Below are 26273 nucleotides of genomic sequence, written 5' to 3'. Positions count from 1 at the left end.
CTGCAGAATGAAGACTCCCAAGGGAGAACTGCTTTTCTACAAAGGCCTGAAGATTTTTAGGCAATGCATGACTCAAAAATATTTTTGATCCTCATTTTATAAACTAAGAAATTCAAGTGTAGCTACTACCAGTAAGAGCTGACATCATAAATTAAATCTTAAATCCTAAGTCTTAATCCAACTTTAATAAGAAAACAGAAAACTCGCCTGCTGAACATATTGCAAAGGCACCGGTGTTGCTTGGGTAAAAGCTTCCAGATGAATTCCATGAATTGGATCCTCGATAATCAGACATCCAATGTCAAACCACCTGCAATGACAGCCAAGTTAGAGTCTGTTGAAAAGCAACATGTTAGCCCTTGAATGATGACCGTTTTACAACCTCTAATACAACTGTAGTTAAAAATTTAACAATGACTTACATCAAGGCATCCCAGCATTTTTCAAATCAAATTTGCATGTATCAGTTCATGTATATATAAAAAACTGAAGTGCCTGTGTTCCCTTGTAAAAAATTCTACGGCTCCGGTTGTTTCATGTATTTTATATGTGTCTACATATAAATGACATTTTATTCTTTAAAGCACTGGAAGCAAGACCCTTTGAGTCAATGAGAAACAACCCTCTCCCCACCTCAGGGATATATTTCAAGTTCTCACTTGTCAGGAAGCAATTCCTCAATGAAGTTTTCTACCGATACAGCAGGCTGTTTTTCATGGATTACTCCAGTCCGGCGCAAGCTGTCTATTCTTTCTTGGGCTCCCTACATGGGAACATGATCTGTTAGACAACATTCTCTTTCAATCACATCATACAACACTCAGAGATGAGTGCAAAAACCCCTCTGGAGCAGAATTTTCAAGTTAAACAGAAAACAGCGATTTAAAAAAATTACTCTTTTTATTCAACAGTAGAAAAACCAAAAAAGTCATGAAAAAGCACCATAGCCTTTCCCAAACAGGAATCTCAAACAGTAACACAAGCTATGATAAAACTCATGTTTGAAAAGCTGCACAATGAATTCCTACATACTAAATGTAAGAATGGAGCTGTTCAGGAAGATCCTTGGCAAGTGTTGATCAACCTGTCTTTCACCTACAGAATTAGTTGGGAGACAACCCAGTCTCAAAGGCTCTCTTAACTTCTGATTACATTTTTCCTATTCAATTTCTCATGTTTAGTTTTCATCCCAAAGTACTGTGCTAGTGACAGACTAAGAACAAATGCCTGATACACTTTCAAACTACAGTCATATCACAATGCCTGCCAGATGTGATGGCAATCAACTGCTTTAGAAGAAAACGGACATAAATGTTCTTCACTGCTGTGACCGCGTTTGCACAAGAACCCCAAAAGCTATTCCAACAAGCAGCTTCAGAATGATCTAACGGAACAGGCGGCAAGTTACACCAAAAACAAGAAAAGGAGAAGTCTCCCAATGCCACAGACTGACATTCCCCTTAGGGAAAATCAGATTTTTCTGGGTCAATGCCCCATCCCTGGAAGTGCTTAAGGTCAGGCTCGATGTGGCTTTGAGCAGTGTGGTCTAGTGCAGAGAGTTTCAGCCCCCTCTGCTGAGGACAATTTGTAAGGTCATTTCCAAACCCAACCACTCTCTCATCCTACGTTTCCATTGCCCTTCTCTGTGCTGGAGGTACTTTAGTACTTACTTTTAAACCTGCAGCGTAGCCCACAGGTTGGGGTGCGATGTTAGACTGCGCAGCCTCTCCAGTAACAACGGCCATTCCAAAGACTTCTTGAAAGGCATCTCGAATGGCTGCAACTTTCACCTCTTTGGTAGAAGTAACCACTATGTCCAGTTCTCTCCCAGTTTCTGTAAAACACAGGTGTGTGTATATATATAGAGAGAGATGTATATCTATGAGCGTGTACTATTCTTCATTCCCATTACAAGCCAGTTTAAATACATTCTACATCTTAAGACTATGCTTCAGTTGGTCTTCTCTTTCTCACACGTTGCACAAAAGTTCTTTCCTGAAGCAGAAGTCACTTAATTTAGCTAGTCACCTAACTTTTACTTCCTAAGTGATTCATCAATGAAAAAAGGACAACAGGAACTGAGGCGTATTCTGCACCTGAAACAAAGCATAGTGCTCATTTAAGATGACAACTCATGGATTTAGAAGAATAATCCTGACATTCACCTCCTGCTGCTTCTGCTGAAGACAGAATATTGAACTAGATGAACCACTGGGCTAGAATCTCTCTTTTAGGGGGAAAGACTGACAGAGATAGGCACGTTCAGCCTGCAGAAGATAAAGCCAGAGGGATCTCACTGATTTGTACACATATCTGAAGGGAGCCTGCAAAGAGGAAGAAGCCAGACTCTTTTTGGTGGTGCCCATGGACAGGAGCAGAAGCAATGGGCACAAACTGAAACAAAGGAGGTTCCATACAAACATCTGAAGGATCTTTTTAACCATGAAGGTAACCAAGCATTGGCACAGGTTGTCCAGAACCACGAGGAAGTCTCCATCCTCAAACATACTCAGAAGCTGCCTGGATGCACTCAAGAGAATCAAAGAATGGTAGGGAATGGAAGAGAACCTTCTGCGTTCCAGTTTGTGCCCATTACCCCGTGTCCTGTCACTGGGCACCACTGAAAAGAGTCTGGCCCCATTCTCCCTTCAGATATTTAGGAGTATTGACCAGATCCCCCCTTAAGTCTTCCCCAGACTACCGAGACCAAGCTGATTCACCCTTTCCCCCTATGAGAGATGATCCCGTTTTATTCCACTGCTTTAGTACAATGGTGCAGCAATGTGGTCAGCTGGATCACACCACAGGTCCAATTGAGTGACAGCTCAGAAAAACAAAGCGCACAAAGGTGTTAATGCTTTCTTCTCTGCCTCATCAGTTTCCTGACCAGCTTCACCTACATGCAAAGAGCAGCACTAGCACAACTAAGAAGGAGGACTGCTCACCAGACTGCTGCAACAAAAGCAAAAAGCAAAACAAAACAAACAAACAAAACACAGCAAGGAAAAAACACCTAAACCAGCCAAACAAAAACCCAACCCATAAAACCTGTCCAGTACTCTGACAAATTGTAGAAATCTCAGCTCAGTTAGACGTGACATGAATGTACTTTAGTAAAACACAAAATTGTGACTACCACAATGCTGCTCCTTCCTATTCATTTTAAAGCTCTAACTGAGATACTATGCTTTTCATTCCAGGCTCAATGCTCAGCAATACTTCACAGAATCACAGAATCATACGACTGGAAGAGACCTTTGTAGATCATCAACCCTTTCAGTAAACATTTCTTTCTAATATCCAATCTAAACCTCTGCTGGCGCAGCTTTGTGCCATTTCCCCTTCTCCTATCTCCTCTCACCTGGCTGAAGAGACCATTGCCCACCTCCCCACAACCTCCCCTCTGGTAGTTGAGACTTTATTAGACTGTTTTAGCCTTTTCAATGTTCTTCCCAAGTGTTTCAGGAACTGCTTCAAGTTTGCTGAGCTTCCTAAAATAGTATAAATACTGTTGGGCTAGAAAAGCAGAACAGCTGAAAGTCAGAAGAAAGCCTCAAAAGCGATGTAAACACCGTTGTGAGCACGCTTACCTTTTGGCTTGTCGACCCTCAGTGCGATACCTTACACACCGGGATTTAATCACCAGATCCAACAGAACACATACAGCATATTTTAAACTCAATTCCATATCACTCCCTCAAACAGAGAAACAGGGAGGTGGAAGAATGAGGAATCATTAGTTGTACTGAAGCTGTCAAGTGTTGGATGTGTGGAAGCACACGTCAGAGTCAGGTTTTTAAACATCAGACAGAATCTGTGAGGCTTAACTGTCAGTTGTTGCAGAAATGCAAGCTGGATTCTCTGTTGAAGTGCATACACGGCAGTGCTGCAGTTATCTCTGTTTCTGCTCTTGAAATCGATTGAACTACCTTTTTTGCTCTGCTGTTCTTCAGAAATCCAACACCATTCTTTTAGATGTCCCTCAAGGTAGATAATAGGCCAGTAAGACCCTGTCAGTGTTTGTGCTTACATTTAATGAACTTTTAGGTCTGTCAGCAGCTCCACCTGGAATTTGGCTGGAGAAGATAGAGCGTTTTTTCAGCGTTGTTTAGAATCTACTTATAAATTGAGGAATTTCAGCTCAATTTCAGCTGTAAAAATATTTGTTAGTAATGGGCCATTCAAAAATAGGTCCTCTTGTCTGTAAGGTCATAAAAAAGAGGCTCTTCAGTTGGAGTTGTCACAGTTTGAGTCTAGCTACCGAGTCTGATGATAGCTGTAATTAGTATTTGTTAAATGTTCAAGACTTCCCGTCCCAGAATAGGAGGAAATCAAGTGTGTTGCCCACCATCACTGGCAGGCCTGTTTCTGCATTGGTGCGTGAGAGGATGGCGGTGATGATATTTGGCCTTTGCTGTATCCGAAAAGTCACGCACTCCTGGTCACGTCTTGCAGCATTTGTGCTGGCGAGTGAGATGCACCAGGCATTACAAAGTGTAAATGTGGTAAGAAGACCACGAAGCAGCTTAATACTTGGGTTTTGTTTGGTTGGGTTTTAACTGTGCTATTGTGAGTTTCTTGGGGAAAAACGAGAAAATGATATGGAAGTCTGTTTGCTTATGTTTAGGGTGTAGCTGAGAATCCCATGGTGAAGTCTGTTCTTGATAAACCCAAACATTCAGTGGAGACCATGATTACACCGCTGGACCCTGGCATGGTTCCATATATCAGTAAGTATTTGTGACAAACCATTAAGTAATGCATAGAATGTTAGATTAATGTAACAGCACTTGAAGTTTATCTGGAGAGTGTGTTAATTCTGTCACAGTTACGTGGTGATTTCTCAGGTGCGTTGTCCAGTGAGACTCTCACTCTGCAGGCTGATTTTTTTATGTGCGTCTTAAGGTTCATTTACTTGTGTATTCTGCTGTAGTTTAGGTAGTAGCATAGTAATACCCTTCAGTTCAGGTTGTGAGAGATGAGCAAGTTACAGAGAACAAAACGGTGACAAGTCCTTGTCTGTAATCTGGAAGTCACTGGAGTAAAGGGGGGCTCACTATGCCACATCACACACAACTCATTCTTCCAGATTTTCTTTTTCAAAAGGCTTTGAAAGCCCCTCCAAAAGTCTCCAGTCCCACTGGGACGTCAATCTTGATTCTTCCTTCCGATTTACAATTGCACAGTACAGATAGTAGTGTTGCTCCTGAAGGCAGCTCAGAGCTCACACACAGTCCCTGCATCTTTCTGCCACAGCCTTCACGACGCTACTCAGATGTAGCATGTCACAGCTCCAAAAAGGTTACAGGCTCATGAGATGCTGTCAGTTGTTGCTGCTTATTTCCTCTCTACGATTAGATCGCACCACAAGGATTATCTGTTCTGCATTATACACTCCGTGCCCTCTAGCAGAATAGAAAAATCCTACAAAATACCACAGACACCTCTTAAGAAACCCCTCCTCAGTGGAAGAAACACTTATTTGCCTCTCCCTGAGGAGACTTGTTTGGTTTAGAACAGGCAGGACTTGCATCCCCTAAAAAACCAATTCAGTTCATTAGGAAATGATAAAAAAACCCAGGATGTACAAAGAATCAAAGAGGTTCTGACATTTCCCATGATTTAAGGGCATGTGACAAAACCTCTAAGGTAGAAGGATCTCCCTGTCACGAGCACCTAGACGCCTGCATTTATGTAGTCATTCCTCTTCTGGAAAGGAAAGCAGCACAGTTTCAGCAAAAAACAGCCACCTTGCAAATGAGGACAGAGGAAAGACAGGACCTAGAGCAACATGCCCTTAAAAGTTGTATCTTGTTAGAGACAACAAAAAATGGTAGTTCCTTCTGAAAGGTAACATACAAAACCACAGAGCTTTATAAACCCCCACAGCCCTCCAGCAGGTGTTCCACCTTGGGCAGTAGCTACTCTGGGGTCTTCAAGCTCCTCAGGAAAAGTGATTGCAGAACCAGTTCCAGGAGCCAAAGGGGAAGAGAAAGTTGCTTGCTGAGTAATAGGATCTGTGAAGACACCTAGGAAGAGGGAAAAACAAGACACAAGTACTGCGTTTCATTTCTTATGCCGTAGCAACATGCAATTGTTTTACAGGAAAATGAACAGGAAGAATAGAATAATACTGGGCTGATTCCTTTCATTTCTTGAAGGCCCCAGAACAATCCTGCTTGTTAGAGTTTAGCAGAGGCAACTACTGTGAATGAGTTCAACAATATCTGCTCATAGAACCGAGCCTACCTGCACCTGATGTGTAAAATTAAACAAAGACATGTTAGCTTAAGAGTGGTGCTTTTTATTGTCTTCAAATTTCCATAGGTCTTTCTGGACAGACTGCTTATAAGACATGTCACAAACAATGGTTAAAGCCTGACTCAACTGCAGCTGAAGAGCTAAGTTTCCATTAGGCTAGTAGAAAATCACCTCAGTTCAGCAACTACAGCACTCGCTTGCATGGCAGGCAAGTATTTTTCACTGTCCTGATGCAATTTAGTAGCCAGAAGCAAGAAAAGAGAAGCTACTCTCATGTGACGGACGACTTCTTACAGATAGCGAGCTTCTCAGAACAAAAACTTGCCCATTAGGAGATTACAGCCTGAGATACCTTACCATTCCGTGGAAATACAATGGCTGAAATTGCCTCTGAGCTGAACAGCAGCAACACAGAAATAAATGGTCAGCTGGGCTTTCCTGGGCACATTTTAAAATACTGCTCTCAAACACTTTTCTGTGAGCCTGAGTGCTAGCAGAACTCTGTGGAAGAGGACTCTTGTCCTACACCGTGATCGTACTTCAAAGGCCATTCTCCATTCCTCCGAGCGCAGCTACTCAGTAATTAAGTGTCACAAGAATACTAAAGAAGCTGAACTTGTGGGACTCTAGCAGACTGCTGAAGTAGCCACCCAGGAGACCCCTCATCCTGTCTCACAAGCACAAAGGTCTATATACAAAAGGTTACCTGTGACGGGAGGTGCAGAGAATGATGGCATCAGTGGGCTCTGTGGTGCTCGACCAGCGTGGCCTCTGGTGATATCATATGTTGAAGACATGGAAAATCCTGAAATCGGGGGACCAGCAGGAGGTGCAGGAAGACCAGAGCCAGCAGTAGAGCTTAATGAAGGAGCTGTAGAGAACTGCGACACAGAGGTACTAAAAGACGAAGGGGCAACTGGAGGTCGGGCTGGAGTTAGAGGTGGCGCCATAGTAGAAACTGTTGCAGATGGCACAAGTGGAAAAGAAGATGAAGTCATCATAGGAGGAGGAAGTGGAGATGCTCCAGCTGCCAGAGGTGCTGAGCACTCAGGAGAAGATGACAGGCTTGGTGTAGCAAGGGGACTGGACAAAGCTAGGGGAAAAAAAGACAAATGGAATTTTAGAAACACCGAGCCTTCATCTCAGAGATTCAGGTATGTAATTGTTCAGCTAGTTTACAAGTAAGTTTTGACCAAGTCTGCTTTTCTCCTTTCAATGGAAAAAAGTTTAGTACTGCTTGAGTTTGCAACCACCACCAATTGCTCTCAATTTCTGGAGATAGTAGCCTGGAATCTCTTTTCTTCTCTGACCCTATTTATCACAGCTAAAAAGACGAGTCAACATTTGACCACCCATTTTGTAGCAGATGAAGTGGGCCTCAGAAATTTCCAGCTAGCACGCTGAGCCCCAGGCAGCCCTCTCTTCCCTGGCACCCAGCTACCCAGGCTCCTAAACGCTCTGCTTTCTGTGTTTCAGTCTGGCCCCCAGCTGATCCTTGGATAAGCCAATTTTGTTCTCTAAACCAAATTTAGACAGAAAATTAAGCCAGAGAAACAGAAAACACTGGTTTTTACAGCACTAAGCTGTTGGATCAGCTCAGATGTGAAACTGCACTCAGCCTAAACATTGATGACAGTCAAGTGACGTGCCAAGTTACCGTAAGGAGGTCGTTTCCAAACTTTATCACGCACACCAGTCAATAAAAAATGGAACATGCACACCCCCAACATAGCTACAAAATACTTACATGGGCCACTGTCCTAGTATATTCCATAGATTTTAAAACATACAGAACAGAAATATTAAAAGGATGAGATAAAGATCAAGAAACTCTTCTGCTCCCACTGAAAATTAGTATTTGAATAGTATATTCATAAAACAATATGTTATGTTATTAACGGTTAGCACAATATATAATACCATTAATAATATTGTAGTGTGAGCAATGTTACTACAGAAGCCTCATTAATTTTACATCAGCAATTTGGAGGTCTGGTTCTATATTCCGATTATGGCTTTAATGGTTGTCACACCTGGAAAAAATGCCTTACAAAGACACACAGACCCAAATGAAAAGGTGTTGCTGGATGTGCTTACAAAACCATGCTATTTGTTTTCGTCTCCCAGCCATCAAGTATATGAAGGCTTATCTTGAAATTCAGCTAGCAAATGTTCATCTTCCTTGATGTCATTCAATTCTTCTGGAAAAATCATCAGAAGGTGTTGCACCTTGGTATTCCTAATAAATGGGCTCAAAATCCACCCAAACTAATTCATCTGGAAGATTTCTACATAGTTCAGGAAATTCTCTTTGCCAATTTACATGTACAGCGTGGAAAGGTTTTTTTGTGTGACACTTGCAATGATTTTGGCAACAGGAATGCATTGACAACGTAAACACTTTCAAATACCACTTTTCAAAACACCTTCTCAAACGCATGACTTTCTTACAAAGAAGTAGATCACTCCTCCTTAAAACACCACCTTTATCTTGAAGGGACAAACTGTAAGTGTGTTTTGGGGTTTTTTTAAATAACTACTGGGTAGCACACTGCTGATGATAGAGAGCGGCTCAGCAATCACTTCTGCCAGCTCCCTCAGGACACATGGATGCATCCCATCCGGGCCCATGGATTTATGTGCATTAATTCTTTTGAGACCCTCCTGGACCACCCCCACCTCAAACAGAGGGAAGCTCTTCATTTCCCAAACTCTATTACTTACTTCCAGTGCTGGGGGTCCCGAGGGGCCTTTGAAGTGAAGACAGCAAAGAAGGCATTCAGTATCTCCACCTTCTCAGCATTCCCCATAACCAGGACACCCTTCTCATTCAGCAGTAGACTCCCATTATCCCTGGTCATCTTACTATTCACATATCTAAAAAAAACCCTTTTTATTATCCTTTATGTCCCTTGCCAGTTTGATTTCCTGGTGGCCTTTAGCCTTCCTAGACGCATCCCTACAGGCCCTCACAACATTCCTATATTCTTTCCAGGTGCTCAGACCCTTTTTCCACAATTCATAGACCTTCTGCTTCCCTTTGAGGTTACTCATGAGCTCCCTGCTCATCCACACAGGTCTACTGCCATGCTTTCCTGATTTCTTGCTCAAAGGGATGTATCAAGAGGGATTATTCCCCCATCACCCTTAGCTCCGCCTCCGATGAGTCACCGCACCATGCGGTCAGGGGGTCTTGCTGTGGTGGGCGAGGGGGAAGTTGGGTGCCTCTCTCTCTCTACCTTTCTCCCTTCGCTTTTTTTACCCTCGTGGTTCTGTGCCCAGCCTTGCCGCTTTCAGGAAGGGTCCCTCAATGCGGTCTCCCACTCCAGAGCCCTTCTCCTCAGCGACTCAAGAGGAAACATCCTGCCGCTGCAGGTGCAACAGCTGGGGCACATCCAGAGATGCCTGAAGGCAACAGAAGCTGGGCGGAAGGGACAGGTGGCAGGGGGAGATCACAACCACCCACCCAGCTCAAGGCCTGTGTAAACGCCCCAGTCCAGCACCTTCAAGCAGCATGCCTGCTAATTTGACTATGCTTGATGCGTTAATTACTCACCAATTAATGGAAATTTAGGCAGGCTTTTCTAATCCTGTAACAAGAGATACAGGTTGTAAATTCTGTGTGTAGGGGGCTAGTTTGGTGGAATTGCCACCTAGCACCCGTCTCTGTAGAGACATGGAAATAATCCTAAACCTCTGCTCTTCTTTCTCACCTCTGGGTGATGACAGGTTGCTCCAACCCACCATGGCTGCGAGCAACCTCCTCTCTGAGCTGACATGGTTGCAGGCCTTTGGAGTGACTCTTCCCCTTTGTGCCCTATGTGACTGTGGCTGGATTTTGGCTGCGAGGAACATGGAAGCACTTGCCCTTTCCCAGGAGACTTGTCCGAAGCTTGGTGAACAGTGAAAATGGGCAACTTTATTTCAAGAACTGGGCTGAAATCAGCAACTGTGTGAAACCCTGAGGAATGTGGGCGAGACAGAGCAGGCCTCTGACGCTGCGTATCAGAGGCCATTGGCCCAGCAGCAGACAGCGGTGGTACCATGCTGCCCAGCCTGGACGCTGTCCCTCCTGCTTCCTCATGCCTTGTCTTCCCACATGCCCCGCAGGAGCTCCCGCACCCCAGTGAAGAACTGCACCAGTTTCTCAATGGGAAATGGGCAGGAGGTAGGCCCACCCGCTGGAGCTGGTGTTGGGGCTGGCTTCTGCCATGGTCTTGAGGTGGTGAGGAAGTGACTCCATGCCTGTGCTGTTGGGGTACTCCTGAATGCCGAGCTGGCTCCCATCTGGACCAGGATCCATTCATAGAAGTGCTGGGTGGACGTGTAGATGCCAGGCCGCCTTGCTCTTGCACAGCCTGTGCCCCAGCTGGTCAATCCCACGAGCCAGAAGTACTCGGCATTCTTGTCCTGGCAGACAAGGGGGCCACCACTGTCACCCTGAGGGGAAGGAGAGAGCATGAAGGTGGTGTTGGGTGGCCATTGTCAGCACTATGGCTAGCTCCTTCCCATGAGCCAGAGATCCCCCTCTTGCCTCTGAGGGGATTGACTCTCCCTCAGCTCCGCGCAGTGATGCTGGATGCACAGAAGACTCATCTGCCAGGACTGGGATGTGGGCCTACAGGCTATCAAGAGCCCTAGGTGGGCCAAGGTGGGGCACCGGACAAGGACATGCTCATGGGGAAGGAGAGGCAAGTCCCAGCAGTGCTGGGAAGGTGACTTGCCAGGCAAAGCCCATGCCAGCAGAACTTTGGGCTGTTGTGACAGGGCTGCTAGTGGTGCTGGGGACCGGTTTGTCGCAGACTCCTACCTGGCAGGTGTCGATGCCACCCTGGGGATAACCAGCACACAGGTTGTGGCTGTGGATGGCCCCTCGGTACCAGTTGCTGCTGTTACACTGCTTGATGTCGATGAGGTAGACCTTGGCCTCCTGCAGCCTGTCGGTGGCTTCTGCAGCTGTGAGCAAAGAATGCAGCAGCTCATTCCTGGTTCTCCTCCCTGGTCTGGGTAAGCCCCTTGCCTAGGGCTTGGCTTGGCCTCCAGAATGCACTGTAGCAGTGTTTGCTTTGTGTCTTGCTTTGACTAATGGGTCAGGCCCGCCTCCTCTCTCTAGGCACACATCCCCATGCAACCTGACTGTGTCGACATTTCGCCTCTGCTGCCTGAAAGCCCAGCCCGCCTCCCCAGTGTTCCATGCTTGCTCTCAGGACACAAGGAGTGCTCAGGAACTCACATCTTGCAGTTGTGGAGCCCCAGCCGCTGACATAGCAGTTGGTCAGCTCTGAAACTCTCAGCGAGGCATCAGGCACACAGGCAAGCTGGATGTAGTCATTGCACTGGACAGGCTGGTCCAATTCCATAAGCGCGATGTCATTCTTCTGTGTGATGTTGCTGTAGTGCTCGTGAACAATCACCTGCATGATACGGCGCACTTGTGCCTCAGGACCCAGCCGCGTCAACTGCGTGGCACCGATGACCACATGCCACATGCTGACGTCCCTGGAAGGCAGACAGAGAGAGCACTCAGAGCCAGCGGAGCTACGTGCTGTCACAGCCCAGCCGTTGTCTGCCACCTGCTCTTGACAAGGCAGAGAGGAAAGTGGTGCTACAGAGGGCCCAACCACCCTAGCACGCCTTGGGCACCAGGAACTTGGAGCTGGAGGCTGCTGGGAAGCAGTGGCGTGAGCCCACCTTTCTCCTGAGCTGGGCTGGGGAGAGTCCAGACAGTGGGTGTCCAGCGGGCGAATGGAACGGGATGGGGTGAGGGTAGCCTGAGGTGCTGTGGGCAGGGCAGCTGGGAGTGTTGTGTGCTGTTCCCTACTCCTCCTTACCAGACGTTGATGAAACAGTGGGCTGCTGTAAGGACCCACTGTGGGTGGATCAGGGAGCCTCCGCATATATGCCCTGTGCCCACGTTCCAGGGATTCTGGATGCTCACAATCCAGGGCCAGGCTCCCTTCTGGGCATCTCTGCCGCCCACAACACGCGACATGCCTGAGTTCCAGGCCATGGGCCGGTGCCCGCAGGTCCTGTAAGCAGAAGATCGTTACTGTCCTGCTCAATGACTTGCTGCTGTTCAGGCTGAAGGTCAGCCGTCTTCCCTCCCCGCAAGGTGCTGTATGGACAGGAGGGCCAGGGAACGCCATGGAGCGTGCACCCATCTGCCTCTGTTTTGGCTTTAGCCCCGTAGACAAGCGGTGCCAGCAGCCTGGGTGCTGGCAAAGATCCGAGGGCCCCACAGGGGGTTCAGGAAGCCGTGGCGTGACCATGGGGGACAAGTGGAAACCCTCCAGTGAATCCCATAAGGCTTGCCCATGCTACCTTCAAGAGCCAAGGGCCACTTACCAGCAGGTATCCCATGTGCCCTGCACAGGCCAGCACAAGGACAGCAAAATGAGGAAGGAGAGCAGTTTCATGTCTGTCAGGAGGAGCAGCAGGAGAACGTGGTAGCTGCAAGAAGCAAGCAGAGCTTGTTACCCACAGCGCAGCAGCTGACAGAGTGCTCACAGTACTCCCGTTGCCTGGGGTGCCCTTGGCCGCAGGGCTGATGTCACAGATCCACTGGTTCCAGGTGCTAGGCACAGCCTATGGGGCGAGGGGAGGGGCAGCATGGGGGCGTTCCAAGCTGAAGAGAGGACAGAAGTGGTGCTTGGACACCCCTGGGGTTACCCATAAAGATAAATTTTCATGGGGACAGAAATGTGTTTGGGTCAGTGCTTTGACACTCTTTAGTTTAGGGGTAAACGTACTGACCTGCTTTGCTAACAGCTCTGCTTTTGAAGAAGGGCGGAAGGAAGGACTGATAAGAAGCCTGCTCTGCTCAATTGCTAACGTGCTCACACAGACACCTCACTGGTGATGCCATTTTGTTGGCATTAGATGACACTCAAACACATCTGGGAAGTAAGCTAAAGAAAGGAAAATGAGCCTTTGGACGGGTAAGAGTGCTTACTGCACCTCCTAGGTGCACTTGCTTAGTGCATTACTTGAGCTACAAGACCTCCTTCTGTACCTAAGCAAGAGTGAGGATTCTTATCTATCTAAACATTTGTGAGTCATGGAATCAGATTGATGACAACAATTCAATAATTAAAGCTGTACTTCCTTTTCTGAGGGAGTACTTTGAGGTTATTTTTTCCTTGGTTAACTTCTTGGAATATTTCTTCTTCTTTAACAAGAATTAAAATCAGCGGCTCAAGTGCCATGTACTGCAGAATGAAGACTCCCAAGGGAGAACTGCTTTTCTACAAAGGCCTGAAGATTTTTAGGCAATGCATGACTCAAAAATATTTTTGATCCTCATTTTATAAACTAAGAAATTCAAGTGTAGCTACTACCAGTAAGAGCTGACATCATAAATTAAATCTTAAATCCTAAGTCTTAATCCAACTTTAATAAGAAAACAGAAAACTCGCCTGCTGAACATATTGCAAAGGCACTGGTGTTGCTTGGGTAAAAGCTTCCAGATGAATTCCATGAATTGGATCCTCGATAATCAGACATCCAATGTCAAACCACCTGCAATTACAGCCAAGTTAGAGTCTGTTGAAAAGAAACATGTTAGCCCTTGAATGATGACCGTTTTACAACCTCTAGTACAACTGTAGTTAAAAATGTAACAATGACTTACATCAAGGCATCCCAGCATTTTTCAAATCAAATTTGCATGTATCAGTTCATGTATATACGAAAAACTGTAGTGCCTGTGTTCCCATCTAAAGAATTCTATGGTTCCTGTTGTTTCATGTATTTTATATGTGTCTACATATAAATGACATTTTTTTCTTTAAAGCACTGGAAGCAAGACCCTTTGAGTCAATGAGAAACAGCCCTCTCCCCACCTCAGGGATATATTTCAAGTTCTCACTTGTCAGGAAGCAATTCCTCAATGAAGTTTTCTACCGATACAGCAGGCTGTTTTTCATGGATTACTCCAGTCCGGCGCAAGCTGTCTATTCTTTCTTGGGCTCCCTACATGGGAACATGATCTGTTAGACAACATTCTCTTTCAATCACATCATACAACACTCAGAGATGAGTGCAAAAAACCCCTCTGGAGCAGAATTTTCAAGTTAAACAGAAAACAGCGATTTTGAAAAATTACTCTTTTTATCAACAGTAGAAAAACAAGAAACAAAAGTCATGAAAAAGCACCATAGCCTTTCCCAAACAGGAATCTCAAACAGTAACACAAGCTATGATAAAACTCACTGAAGTATCAGAATATATCCTGTTACTCACATCAACATTTTTGCATCTTAAGATCTGTTGTGCTTTGATCCTTTCAGAGCTTTGGACCAACTCTGTCCAGTGAAGAGACCCTCTCTGTTCTGGTACCTATCCAGCTAAGGAATCATTTACTCCAACCCTGTTCTCACTCTGAGTTGCCATACAAACACTATTACCACTACGCTGCAGTAGCTAATCAGGTAAAGCAACATGTCTATTTTTCTCCTTTACCTCCATATAAAATTGTTTCAGCTAATACATTGCTATGAGGATAAGCTTCACTCCGCTGTGAATGCTGCCACAGCAGTTAGGAGAAAATACCTCCTTTTTATGGAGGAAATGGTTTGCTTACATTGAAGAAACAGAATACAAAATCGTTGGTGTCACTGGGTTTAGGTATTGGCCAAGGAGATGGTTCCACCTAGATACAAGGAACAACTGTGTATTTTTAAAAGGTGGTGAAACAACCCTTGCTAACTCTTCTTCTGGGCCAGCACAGCTGTTTGAAAAGCTGCACAATGAATTCCTACATACTAAATGTAAGAATGGAGCTGTTCAGGAAGATCCTTGGCAAGTGTTGATCAACCTGTCTTTCACCTACAGAATTAGTTGGGAGACAACCCAGTCTCAAAGGCTCTCTTAACTTCTGATTACATTTTTCCTATTCAATTTCTCATGTTTAGTTTTCATCCCAAAGTACTGTGCTAGTGACAGACTAAGAACAAATGCCTGATACACTTTCAAACTACAGTCATATCACAATGCATGCCAGATGTGATGGCAATCAACTGCTTTAGAAGAAAATGGACATAAATGTTCTTCACTGCTGTGACCGCGTTTGCACAAGAACCCCAAAGGCTATTCCAACAAGCAGCTTCAGAATGATCTAACGGAACAGGCGGCAAGTTACACCAAAAACAAGAAAAGGAGAAGTCTCCCAATGCCACAGACTGACATTCCCCTTAGGGAAAATCAGATTTTTCTGGGTCAATGCCCCATCCCTGGAAGTGCTTAAGGTCAGGCTCGATGTGGCTTTGAGCAGTGTGGTCTAGTGCAGAGAGTTTCAGCCCCCTCTACTGAGGACAATTTGTAAGGTCATTTCCAAACCAAACCACTCTCTCATCCTACGTTTCCATTGCCCTTCTCTGTGCTGGAGGTACTTTAGTACTTACTTTTAAACCTGCAGCGTAGCCCACAGGTTGGGGTGCGATGTTAGACTGCGCAGCCTCTCCAGTAACAACGGCCATTCCAAAGACTTCTTGAAAGGCATCTCGAATGGCTGCAACTTTCACCTCTTTGGTAGAAGTAACCACTATGTCCAGTTCTCTCCCAGTTTCTGTAAAACACAGGTGTGTGTATATATATAGAGAGAGATGTATATCTATGAGCGTGTACTATTCTTCATTCCCATTACAAGCCAGTTTAAATACATTCTACATCTTAAGACTATGCTTCAGTTGGTTTTCTCTTTCTCACACGTTGCACAAAAGTTCTTTCCTGAAGCAGAAGTCACTTAATTTAGCTAGTCACCTAACTTTTACTTCCTAAGTGATTCATCAATGAAAAAAGGACAACAGGAACTGAGGCGTATTCTGCACCTGAAACAAAGCATAGTGCTCATTTAAGATGACAACTCATGGATTTAGAAGAATAATCCTGACATTCACCTCCTGCTGCTTCTGCTGAAGACAGAATATTGAACTAGATGAACCACTGGGCTAGAATCTCTCTTTTAGGGGGAAAGACTGACAGAGATAGGCACGTTCAGCCTGCAGAAGATAAAGCCAGAGGGATCTCACTGATTTGTACACATATCTGAAGGGAGCCTGCAAAGAGGAAGAAGCCAGACTCTTTTTGGTGGTGCCCATGGACAGGAGCAGAAGCAATGGGCACAAACTGAAACAAAGGAGGTTCCATACAAACATCTGAAGGATCTTTTTAACCATGAAGGTAACCAAGCATTGGCACAGGTTGTCCAGAACCACGAGGAAGTCTCCATCCTCAAACATACTCAGAAGCTGCCTGGATGCACTCAAGAGAATCAAAGAATGGTAGGGAATGGAAGAGAACCTTCTGCGTTCCAGTTTGTGCCCATTACCCCGTGTCCTGTCACTGAAAAGAGTCTGGCCCCATTCTCCCTTCAGATATTTAGGAGTATTGACCAGATCCCCCCTTAAGTCTTCCCCAGACTACCGAGACCAAGCTGATTCACCCTTTCCCCCTATGAGAGATGATCCCGTTTTATTCCACATATTGCCCACTGCTTTAGTACAATGGTGCAGCAATGTGGTCAGCTGGATCACACCACAGGTCCAATTGAGTGACAGCTCAGAAAAACAAAGCGCACAAAGGTGTTAATGCTTTCTTCTCTGCCTCATCAGTTTCCTGACCAGCTTCACCTACATGCAAAGAGCAGCACTAGCACAACTAAGAAGGAGGACTGCTCACCAGACTGCTGCAACAAAAGCAAAAAGCAAAACAAAACAAACAAACAAAACACAGCAAGGAAAAAACACCTAAACCAGCCAAACAAAAACCCAACCCATAAAACCTGTCCAGTACTCTGACAAATTGTAGAAATCTCAGCTCAGTTAGACGTGACATGAATGTACTTTAGTAAAACACAAAATTGTGACTACCACAATGCTGCTCCTTCCTATTCATTTTAAAGCTCTAACTGAGATACTATGCTTTTCATTCCAGGCTCAATGCTCAGCAATACTTCACAGAATCACAGAATCATACGACTGGAAGAGACCTTTGTAGATCATCAACCCTTTCAGTAAACATTTCTTTCTAATATCCAATCTAAACCTCTGCTGGCGCAGCTTTGTGCCATTTCCCCTTCTCCTATCTCCTCTCACCTGGCTGAAGAGACCATTGCCCACCTCCCCACAACCTCCCCTCTGGTAGTTGAGACTTTATTAGACTGTTTTAGCCTTTTCAATGTTCTTCCCAAGTGTTTCAGGAACTGCTTCAAGTTTGCTGAGCTTCCTAAAATAGTATAAATACTGTTGGGCTAGAAAAGCAGAACAGCTGAAAGTCAGAAGAAAGCCTCAAAAGCGATGTAAACACCGTTGTGAGCACGCTTACCTTTCGGCTTGTCGACCCTCAGTGCGATACCTTACACACCGGGATTTAATCACCAGATCCAACAGAACACATACAGCATATTTTAAACTCAATTCCATATCACTCCCTCAAACAGAGAAACAGGGAGGGAAAAAAGTATGTGACTTCCAGATTACAGACAAGGACTTGTCACCGTTTTGTTCTCTGTAACTTGCTCATCTCTCACAACCTGAACTGAAGGGTATTACTATGCTACTACCTAAACTACAGCAGAATACACAAGTAAATGAACCTTAAGACGCACATAAAAAAATCAGCCTGCAGAGTGAGAGTCTCACTGGACAACGCACCTGAGAAATCACCACGTAACTGTGACAGAATTAACACACTCTCCAGATAAACTTCAAGTGCTGTTACATTAATCTAACATTCTATGCATTACTTAATGGTTTGTCACAAATACTTACTGATATATGGAACCATGCCAGGGTCCAGCGGTGTAATCATGGTCTCCACTGAATGTTTGGGTTTATCAAGAACAGACTTCACCGTGGGATTCTCAGCTACACCCTAAACATAAGCAAACAGACTTCCATATTATTTTCTCGTTTTTCCCCAAGAAACTCACAATAGCACAGTTAAAAACCAACCAAACAAAACCCAAGTATTAAGCTGCTTCGTGGTCTTCTTACCACATTTACACTTTGTAATGCCTGGTGCATCTCATTCCCCAGCACAAATGCTGCAAGACGTGACTAGGAGTGCGTGACTTTTCGGATACAGCAAAGGCCAAATATCATCACCGCCATCCTCTCACGCACCAATGCAGAAACAGGCCTGCCAGTGATGGTGGGCAACACACTTGATTTCCTCCTATTCTGGGACGGGAAGTCTTGAACATTTAACAAATGCTAATTACAGCTATCATCAGACTCGGTAGCTAGACTCAAACTGTGACAACTCCAACTGAAGAGCCTCTTTTTTATGACCTTACAGACAAGAGGACCTATTTTTGAATGGCCCATTACTAACAAATATTTTTACAGCTGAAATTGAGCTGAAATTCCTCAATTTATAAGTAGATTCTAAACAACGCTGAAAAAACGCTCTATCTTCTCCAGCCAAATTCCAGGTGGAGCTGCTGACAGACCTAAAAGTTCATTAAATGTAAGCACAAACACTGACAGGGTCTTGCTGGCCTATTATCTACCTTGAGGGACATCTGAAAGAATGGTGTTGGATTTCTGAAGAACAGCAGAGCAAAAAAGGTAGTTCAATCGATTTCAAGAGCAGAAACAGAGATAACTGCAGCACTGCCGTGTATGCACTTCAACAGAGAATCCAGCTTGCATTTCTGCAACAACTGACAGTTAAGCCTCACAGATTCTGTCTGATGTTTAAAAACCTGACTCTGACGTGTGCTTCCACACATCCAACACTTGACAGCTTCAGTACAACTAATGATTCCTCATTCTTCCACCTAGGAAATTCTCAGAGGTCATGGAAAACACAGAGCACGTACAACATTTAATACTCCAATCAAAGAATCTACATTTGGGTTGAAGTCAATCATACACATTCTCCAGAAACAGACATAGGTCACTTGCTGGATCCTACTGGTATACAGGCAACAATAACGTGGATGAGATTGGCTTTTCAACTAATTCACTACTGCCCTTTCAAACGGGCTACAAAATCATGTCACAAGGAAAACCTTCTCTTCTGGAACATTACCTTCTATCGCAAAAAAGCAAGAGGAATATGGTGACTGGAAGACATTTTCACTTGAAGACCAAAGAAGCTGTCTTTTTATGATTATAAGACACGTGCCCTAGAAAAAAGCAGCACGACAACTCTGCTCTCACCATACTGATCGACGATTAATCTTGCTCTTTAAGACTGTAGCACTGTCAAGATGACTGGAGTAAGGGAGGGCTCCCTCTGCCACGTCACACACAACTCATTCTTCCAGATTTTCTTCTTCAAAAGGCCTTGAAAGCCCCTCCAAAAGTCTCCAGTCCCACTGGGACGTCAATCTTGATTCTTCCTTCCGATTTACAGTACAGATAGTCGTGTTGCTCCTGAAGACAGCTCAGAGCTCACACACAGTCCCTGCATCTTTCTGCCACAGCCTTCACAACACTACTCAGATGTAGCATGTCACAGCTCCAAAAAGGTTACAGGCTCATGAGATGCTGTCAGTTGTTGCGGCTTATTTCCTCTCTACGATTAGATCGCACCACAAGGATTATCTGTTCTGCATTATACACTCCGTGCCCTCTAGCGGAATAGAAAAAATCCTACCAAATACCACAGACACCTCTTAAGAAACCCCTCCTCAGTGGAAGAAACACTTATTTCCCTCTCCCTGAGGAGACTTGTTTGGTTTAGAACAGGCAGGACTTGCATTCCCTAAAAAAACAATTCAGTTCATTAGGAAATGATAAAAAAACCCAGGATGTGCAAAGAATCAAAGAGGTTCTGACATTTCCCATGATTTAAGAGCATGTGACAAAACCTCTAAGGTAGAAGGATCTCCCTGTCACGAGCACCAAGATGCCTGCATTTATGTAGTCATTCCTCTTCTGGAAAGGAAAGCAGCACAGTTTCAGCAAAAAACAGCCACCTTGCAAATGAGGACAGAGGAAAGACAGGACCTAGAGCAACATGCCCTTAAAAGTTGTATCTTGTTAGAGACAACAAAAAATGGTAGTTCCTCCTGAAAGGTAACATACAAAACCACAGAGCTTTATAAACCCCCACAGCCCTCCAGCAGGTGTTCCACCTTGGGCAGTAGCTACTCTGGGGTCTTCAAGCTCCTCAGGAAAAGTGATTGCAGAACCAGTTCCAGGAGCCAAAGGGGAAGAGAAAGTTGCTTGCTGAGTAATAGGATCTGTGAAGACACCTAGGAAGAGGGAAAAACAAGACACAAGTACTGCGTTTCATTTCTTATGCCGTAGCAACATGCAATTGTTTTACAGGAAAATGAACAGGAAGAATAGAATAATACTGGGCTGATTCCTTTCATTTCTTGAAGGCCCCAGAACAATCCTGCTTGTTAGAGTTTAGCAGAGGCAACTACTGTGAATGAGTTCAACAATATCTGCTCATAGAACCGAGCCTACCTGCACCTGATGTGTAAAATTAAACAAAGACATGTTAGCTTAAGAGTGGTGCTTTTTATTGTCTTCAAATTTCCATAGGTCTTTCTGGACAGACTGCTTATAAGACATGTCACAAACAATGGTTAAAGCCTGACTCAACTGCAGCTGAAGAGCTAAGTTTCCATTAGGCTAGTAGAAAATCACCTCAGTTCAGCAACTACAGCACTCGCTTGCATGGCAGGCAAGTATTTTTCACTGTCCTGATGCAATTTAGTAGCCAGAAGCAAGAAAAGAGAAGCTACTCTCATGTGACGGACGACTTCTTACAGATAGCGAGCTTCTCAGAACAAAAACTTGCCCATTAGGAGATTACAGCCTGAGATACCTTACCATTCCGTGGAAATACAATGGCTGAAATTGCCTCTGAGCTGAACAGCAGCAACACAGAAATAAATGGTCAGCTGGGCTTTCCTGGGCACATTTTAAAATACTGCTCTCAAACACTTTTCTGTGAGCCTGAGTGCTAGCAGAACTCTGTGGAAGAGGACTCTTGTCCTACACCGTGATCGTACTTCAAAGGCCATTCTCCATTCCTCCGAGCGCAGCTACTCAGTAATTAAGTGTCACAAGAATACTAAAGAAGCTGAACTTGTGGGACTCTAGCAGACTGCTGAAGTAGCCACCCAGGAGACCCCTCATCCTGTCTCACAAGCACAAAGGTCTATATACAAAAGGTTACCTGTGACGGGAGGTGCAGAGAATGATGGCATCAGTGGGCTCTGTGGTGCTCGACCAGCGTGGCCTCTGGTGATATCATATGTTGAAGACATGGAAAATCCTGAAATCGGGGGACCAGCAGGAGGTGCAGGAAGACCAGAGCCAGCAGTAGAGCTTAATGAAGGAGCTGTAGAGAACTGCGACACAGAGGTACTAAAAGACGAAGGGGCAACTGGAGGTCGGGCTGGAGTTAGAGGTGGCGCCATAGTAGAAACTGTTGCAGATGGCACAAGTGGAAAAGAAGATGAAGTCATCATAGGAGGAGGAAGTGGAGATGCTCCAGCTGCCAGAGGTGCTGAGCACTCAGGAGAAGATGACAGGCTTGGTGTAGCAAGGGGACTGGACAAAGCTAGGGGAAAAAAAGACAAATGGAATTTTAGAAACACCGAGCCTTCATCTCAGAGATTCAGGTATGTAATTGTTCAGCTAGTTTACAAGTAAGTTTTGACCAAGTCTGCTTTTCTCCTTTCAATGGAAAAAAGTTTAGTACTGCTTGAGTTTGCAACCACCACCAATTGCCCTCAATTTCTGGAGATAGTAGCCTGGAATCTCTTTTCTTCTCTGACCCTATTTATCACAGCTAAAAAGACGAGTCAACATTTGACCACCCATTTTGTAGCAGATGAAGTGGGCCTCAGAAATTTCCAGCTAGCACGCTGAGCCCCAGGCAGCCCTCTCTTCCCTGGCACCCAGCTACCCAGGCTCCTAAACGCTCTGCTTTCTGTGTTTCAGTCTGGCCCCCAGCTGATCCTTGGATAAGCCAATTTTGTTCTCTAAACCAAATTTAGACAGAAAATTAAGCCAGAGAAACAGAAAACACTGGTTTTTACAGCACTAAGCTGTTGGATCAGCTCAGATGTGAAACTGCACTCAGCCTAAACATTGATGACAGTCAAGTGACGTGCCAAGTTACCGTAAGGAGGTCGTTTCCAAACTTTATCACGCACACCAGTCAATAAAAAATGGAACATGCACACCCCCAACATAGCTACAAAATACTTACATGGGCCACTGTCCTAGTATATTCCATAGATTTTAAAACATACAGAACAGAAATATTAAAAGGATGAGATAAAGATCAAGAAACTCTTCTGCTCCCACTGAAAATTAGTATTTGAATAGTATATTCATAAAACAATATGTTATGTTATTAATGGTTAGCACACTATAGAATACCATTAATAATATTGTAGTGTGAGCAATGTTACTACAGAAGCCTCATTAATTTTACATCAGCAATTTGGAGGTCTGGTTCTATATTCCGATTATGGCTTTAATGGTTGTCACACCTGGAAAAAATGCCTTACAAAGACACACAGACCCAAATGAAAAGGTGTTGCTGGATGTGCTTACAAAATCATGCTATTTGTTTTCGTCTCCCAGCCATCAAGTATATGAAGGCTTATCTTGAAATTCAGCTAGCAAATGTTCATCTTCCTTGATGTCATTCAATTCTTCTGGAAAAATCATCAGAAGGTGTTGCACTTTGGTATTCCTAACAAATGGGCTCAAAATCCACCAAAGCTAATTCATCTGGAAGATTTTTACATAGCTCAGGAAATTCTCTTTGCCAATTTACATATACAGAGTGGAAAGGGTTTTTTGTGTGACACTTGCAATGATTTTGGCAACAGGAATGCATTGACAACATAAACACTTTCAAATAACAATTTTCTCAAACGCATGACTTTCTTACAAAGAAGTAGGTAACTCCTTCTTAAAACACCACCTTTATCTTGAAGGGATAAACCACCTTTATCTTGAAGGGACAAACTGTAAGTGTGTTTTGGGGTTTTTTTAAATAACTACTGGGTAGCACACTGCTGATGGCCACTTGTCATCACAGAAAATGTCAGCGAGTCTGCAAGTCTGTTTTGGTACAAGAAGAAAGCTGAAGCCATATTTAAATCCCTTGCCACAAGACAACCAGCAAACCTCTGTGCGATGCACAAAAGTTTCACGGTCACTTCCTCTACCATTACAAGGTGCAGCTAAAAACAACCCCTACTATTTAAAGAGAACTTCTATAAAGTTAACCACACTGCTGGCATCCTGTAGCCCTTTGTGCACCAGCTCCACTTTCACTGCTGCAGTAACTTGCCTATGAATGAGGCGGTCAATAAATGTCATGGGTGGAAATAGATCGGTAACCTTATTCGAGAATCCATTTTTAGCCTAGTCAAAGCAATCACTCCATCAATGGTTACTCTGAGGCAGTCTTAATAAAAACATGGCTTTTATTAAAGAAATCATTCACTGTTGAGGATGCAGCTTCTCCAGCACAGCCCTCCTTCAGCATTTGACAATAAAGTTGTTCTTTCTGTATTTCATTACTGAAACAGAATTTAGCAAAAACCATAAGCAGAAACACGTTAGGAACATCTGTACAGCAAACCTTCCATACTGTGATCTGTTCTCATGCTTGTTTCTTATAATCATCAGCAATGTTTTCTATGTCTCCTTCCAACAGAATTTCCTGACAAATCCATTTGTCAACATATTGTTTGCATTTAATATTACAGACATTTTTACCACGTCTCTGGTGGTTTCTGAAATATATGCCAAGAAGTATCTTCAATATGAGTAAAGCTTGATTTTTCTTCTTTTTTTAGATAAAACTATTATAAAGGAATGCTCTGGTATTTTCTTCCTGCACCCAATGGATCGCCCAGCACATCCTCCTGGGGCTAAGAGCGCTCCACTCGGGAGTCCACGGCACTAGTGTGACTCAAGGTAATGTTACCAGATGTGTCAGAAAACTGAGCATTCGGTAGTCAAGCACATGGGGTTCAGACTCTGGAAAAATCAGATTCAGTGCTCTGATTACCACCCACAATAGTAAAATCCAAGTGATCGTCCACGTTTCTCACTATCCCCCACAAGACTGTAGACTTGTTTGAACTCCCTTCTGTGCTGCTCATCTCACTGTGCACTGTACTGGCCAGTATTCCCTGTCCCCACGTCCTTAAAAACCCTAAGTGCATCCACATGACTTCATCAAAAAGTTTCAAGAATAATAAAAACATTTACACTACTCTCTGTCAGATGTATGCCATACTGCCATGAGAAAGAAACAAATTCTTCCCATCAGCCTGGAGAAGAGCTCTCTAGGTTGATCCCAACACCTCTGGATGAACTGCTGTGCTTTAAAAAGACATGAATAAATATCACTGAGTTTCTGAGGAAGTTTCTGTACCTAATGACCTACCTGTAGCAGCAGTGGTAGCAGCTGTAGTCTCCCCTGCTGTGTTTGGTGGGGGTGTACCGGGTGGAGTTGTCTCTATTCCACTCTCTTCCACCATTTTCCTTCAGCTACAGAAAGCTGTAAGACAAAAAGAAAGGAAAATAAAGAAAAAGCTTATCTTGAGAAATAGGGATAGTGTTTGCTGCAATACTGAGCTGTAGTAACTCCAAGGACCTGTTCTTTTCAGAGCTGATGCATGACAGGATGCAAAAGGTGGCAAGAAGCGAGACAGAGAACGAAGTCTCCCCCCTCTGCCCGTAAAGAACCACAACTACCCCTGAAGTTGGAGCCCTCTCCAGCTTAAGCACTGCCACAGATGCTCCCGACCCACCATCAAACTGACTGCAAGCACTTTCTCCAACACCAGGCATAGTGGCAGAGCTTGCAAGGGCCTAGGGCTCCAGACTCCGTGACCTGAACTCTATGACCCTGTCTGCTTAAAGGAGAAGCTAAAGAAACCTCCAGACACGCCACAAGAAACCAGGGAAATTTACTTCCAACCTACCTAGAAGTACAATGACATTCATTTACACTGAACAAGTTCTCCACTGCACACAATTCCTGTAAAATCCAGGTCTCGTACTGCTCTGGTGAGTATCAGAAGTGACAGTAATTGAAAACTTTGGCTTTTCTTTTGAAGGCCACATTACATTGAAAGTATCTTCCAGCATCTTTGACTACACCTGTACAGTGCACTACTTGTGGAAAAGTAAAGCTATGTGCTTATTTAAAACCCCCTAAATTAAGAGAAAGGCCTCAGGAGATGAAAAGGAGAGGATGAAAGACTAAGATTAACACCTGGAGATTTTTGTTCTTCAGTGCAGAGGAAGTCACCTAAAACCCCCTGCTTCCTCCCAAGTCTGGTAAACCAGACCGAGATTGTTTGTACCACTCCCTGAGGTAGCAATTCCATAAGGACATTTTAATAACATAAAAACCCTACAGAAAGGAATTTATGTCTGAAAAATTGGCAGGAAAATATTTTCCATCATATCCATTACCTCAGTAGCTACTGAGGACTGACAGCTTACTACATTTAACAAGTATCAGAGGAAAAGCCTTAGGTAATGTGTTGAGTAAAAGTACTCACAGGTATTTATAAAGAACTCCACTTACAAAAATACAGGGGGGGTTCCTCTAAAAAAAAAGAAAAAACCCTCACTGCTGTTTAAAATGTGTATACAGCTATGTTTAATGTAGAGGGAAAATTACTGTTATGACCAAACTGAAAAATACAAAAAGTAGGATGCCAGTGTTAGTCTGGACAGGCTAAGGAGCATCAAAAGCAAATGAAAGCATTGAAATCACAAAGGAGAAAGTGTATTTCCTCTTACAACCAGTATGTGTTGTAAGAGGAAATAAAGTAACTCAAGATTAAGCATTTGAGCCCAGACTCGGAAAGCAAGTATGGTTCCTGTGCAGCACACCTCCTAAAACCTCTGATGACCCAGGGACTGTGGGTTCTGAGTACCTTTTCAATTAACTTGAAAGCTTCTCTGCAGACAGGATGAAAGGGTCAGTAACTGCCTGGTGGGGAACAGACTGACCTTGACGAATGAGCACATCTCAGCATCCCTCAGAAAGGA

At 44.3% G+C, this 26273-nt stretch overlaps 3 protein-coding genes across 3 annotated transcripts; all 3 read right to left on the bottom strand.

The window, feature by feature from the left end:
• Positions 1 to 207: 207 nt before the first annotated feature.
• Positions 208 to 10008, bottom strand: LOC311204499 (protein PRRC1-like; the record flags this gene model as incomplete). The annotated part of the gene is made up of 9 exons (XM_084280915.1): positions 208 to 310; positions 660 to 763; positions 1671 to 1834; positions 2298 to 2324; positions 2901 to 2952; positions 4349 to 4463; positions 5879 to 6029; positions 6968 to 7354; positions 9975 to 10008. Coding segments are annotated over 9 exons (1137 nt in total), but the record flags the coding sequence as incomplete, so codon positions are not given.
• A 333-nt stretch (positions 10009 to 10341) lies between these two features.
• Positions 10342 to 12253, bottom strand: LOC311204497 (acrosin-like; the record flags this gene model as incomplete). Its single annotated transcript, XM_084280914.1, has 4 exons — positions 10342 to 10701; positions 11072 to 11217; positions 11495 to 11760; positions 12093 to 12253. 4 exons carry the CDS (start codon positions 12251 to 12253, stop codon positions 10342 to 10344), a joined length of 933 nt encoding a protein of 310 aa, XP_084137040.1.
• A 186-nt stretch (positions 12254 to 12439) lies between these two features.
• LOC311204496 (protein PRRC1-like) lies at positions 12440 to 24745 on the bottom strand (the record flags this gene model as incomplete). The annotated part of the gene is made up of 9 exons (XM_084280913.1): positions 12440 to 12582; positions 12774 to 12846; positions 13677 to 13779; positions 14129 to 14232; positions 15663 to 15826; positions 18030 to 18132; positions 20310 to 20467; positions 21406 to 21792; positions 24652 to 24745. The coding sequence occupies 9 exons, from the start codon at positions 24743 to 24745 to the stop codon at positions 12440 to 12442; spliced, it is 1329 nt and encodes a 442-aa protein (XP_084137039.1).
• Between the last annotated feature and the right edge of the window lie 1528 nt (positions 24746 to 26273).

The sequence above is a fragment of the Gallinula chloropus genome (genome assembly GCF_964237585.1).
Source record: "Gallinula chloropus genome assembly, contig: HAP1_SCAFFOLD_177, whole genome shotgun sequence".
In the NCBI taxonomy this organism is placed as follows: Eukaryota; Metazoa; Chordata; class Aves; order Gruiformes; family Rallidae; genus Gallinula; species Gallinula chloropus.
This window is presented reverse-complemented; position numbering and strand designations above follow the sequence as displayed.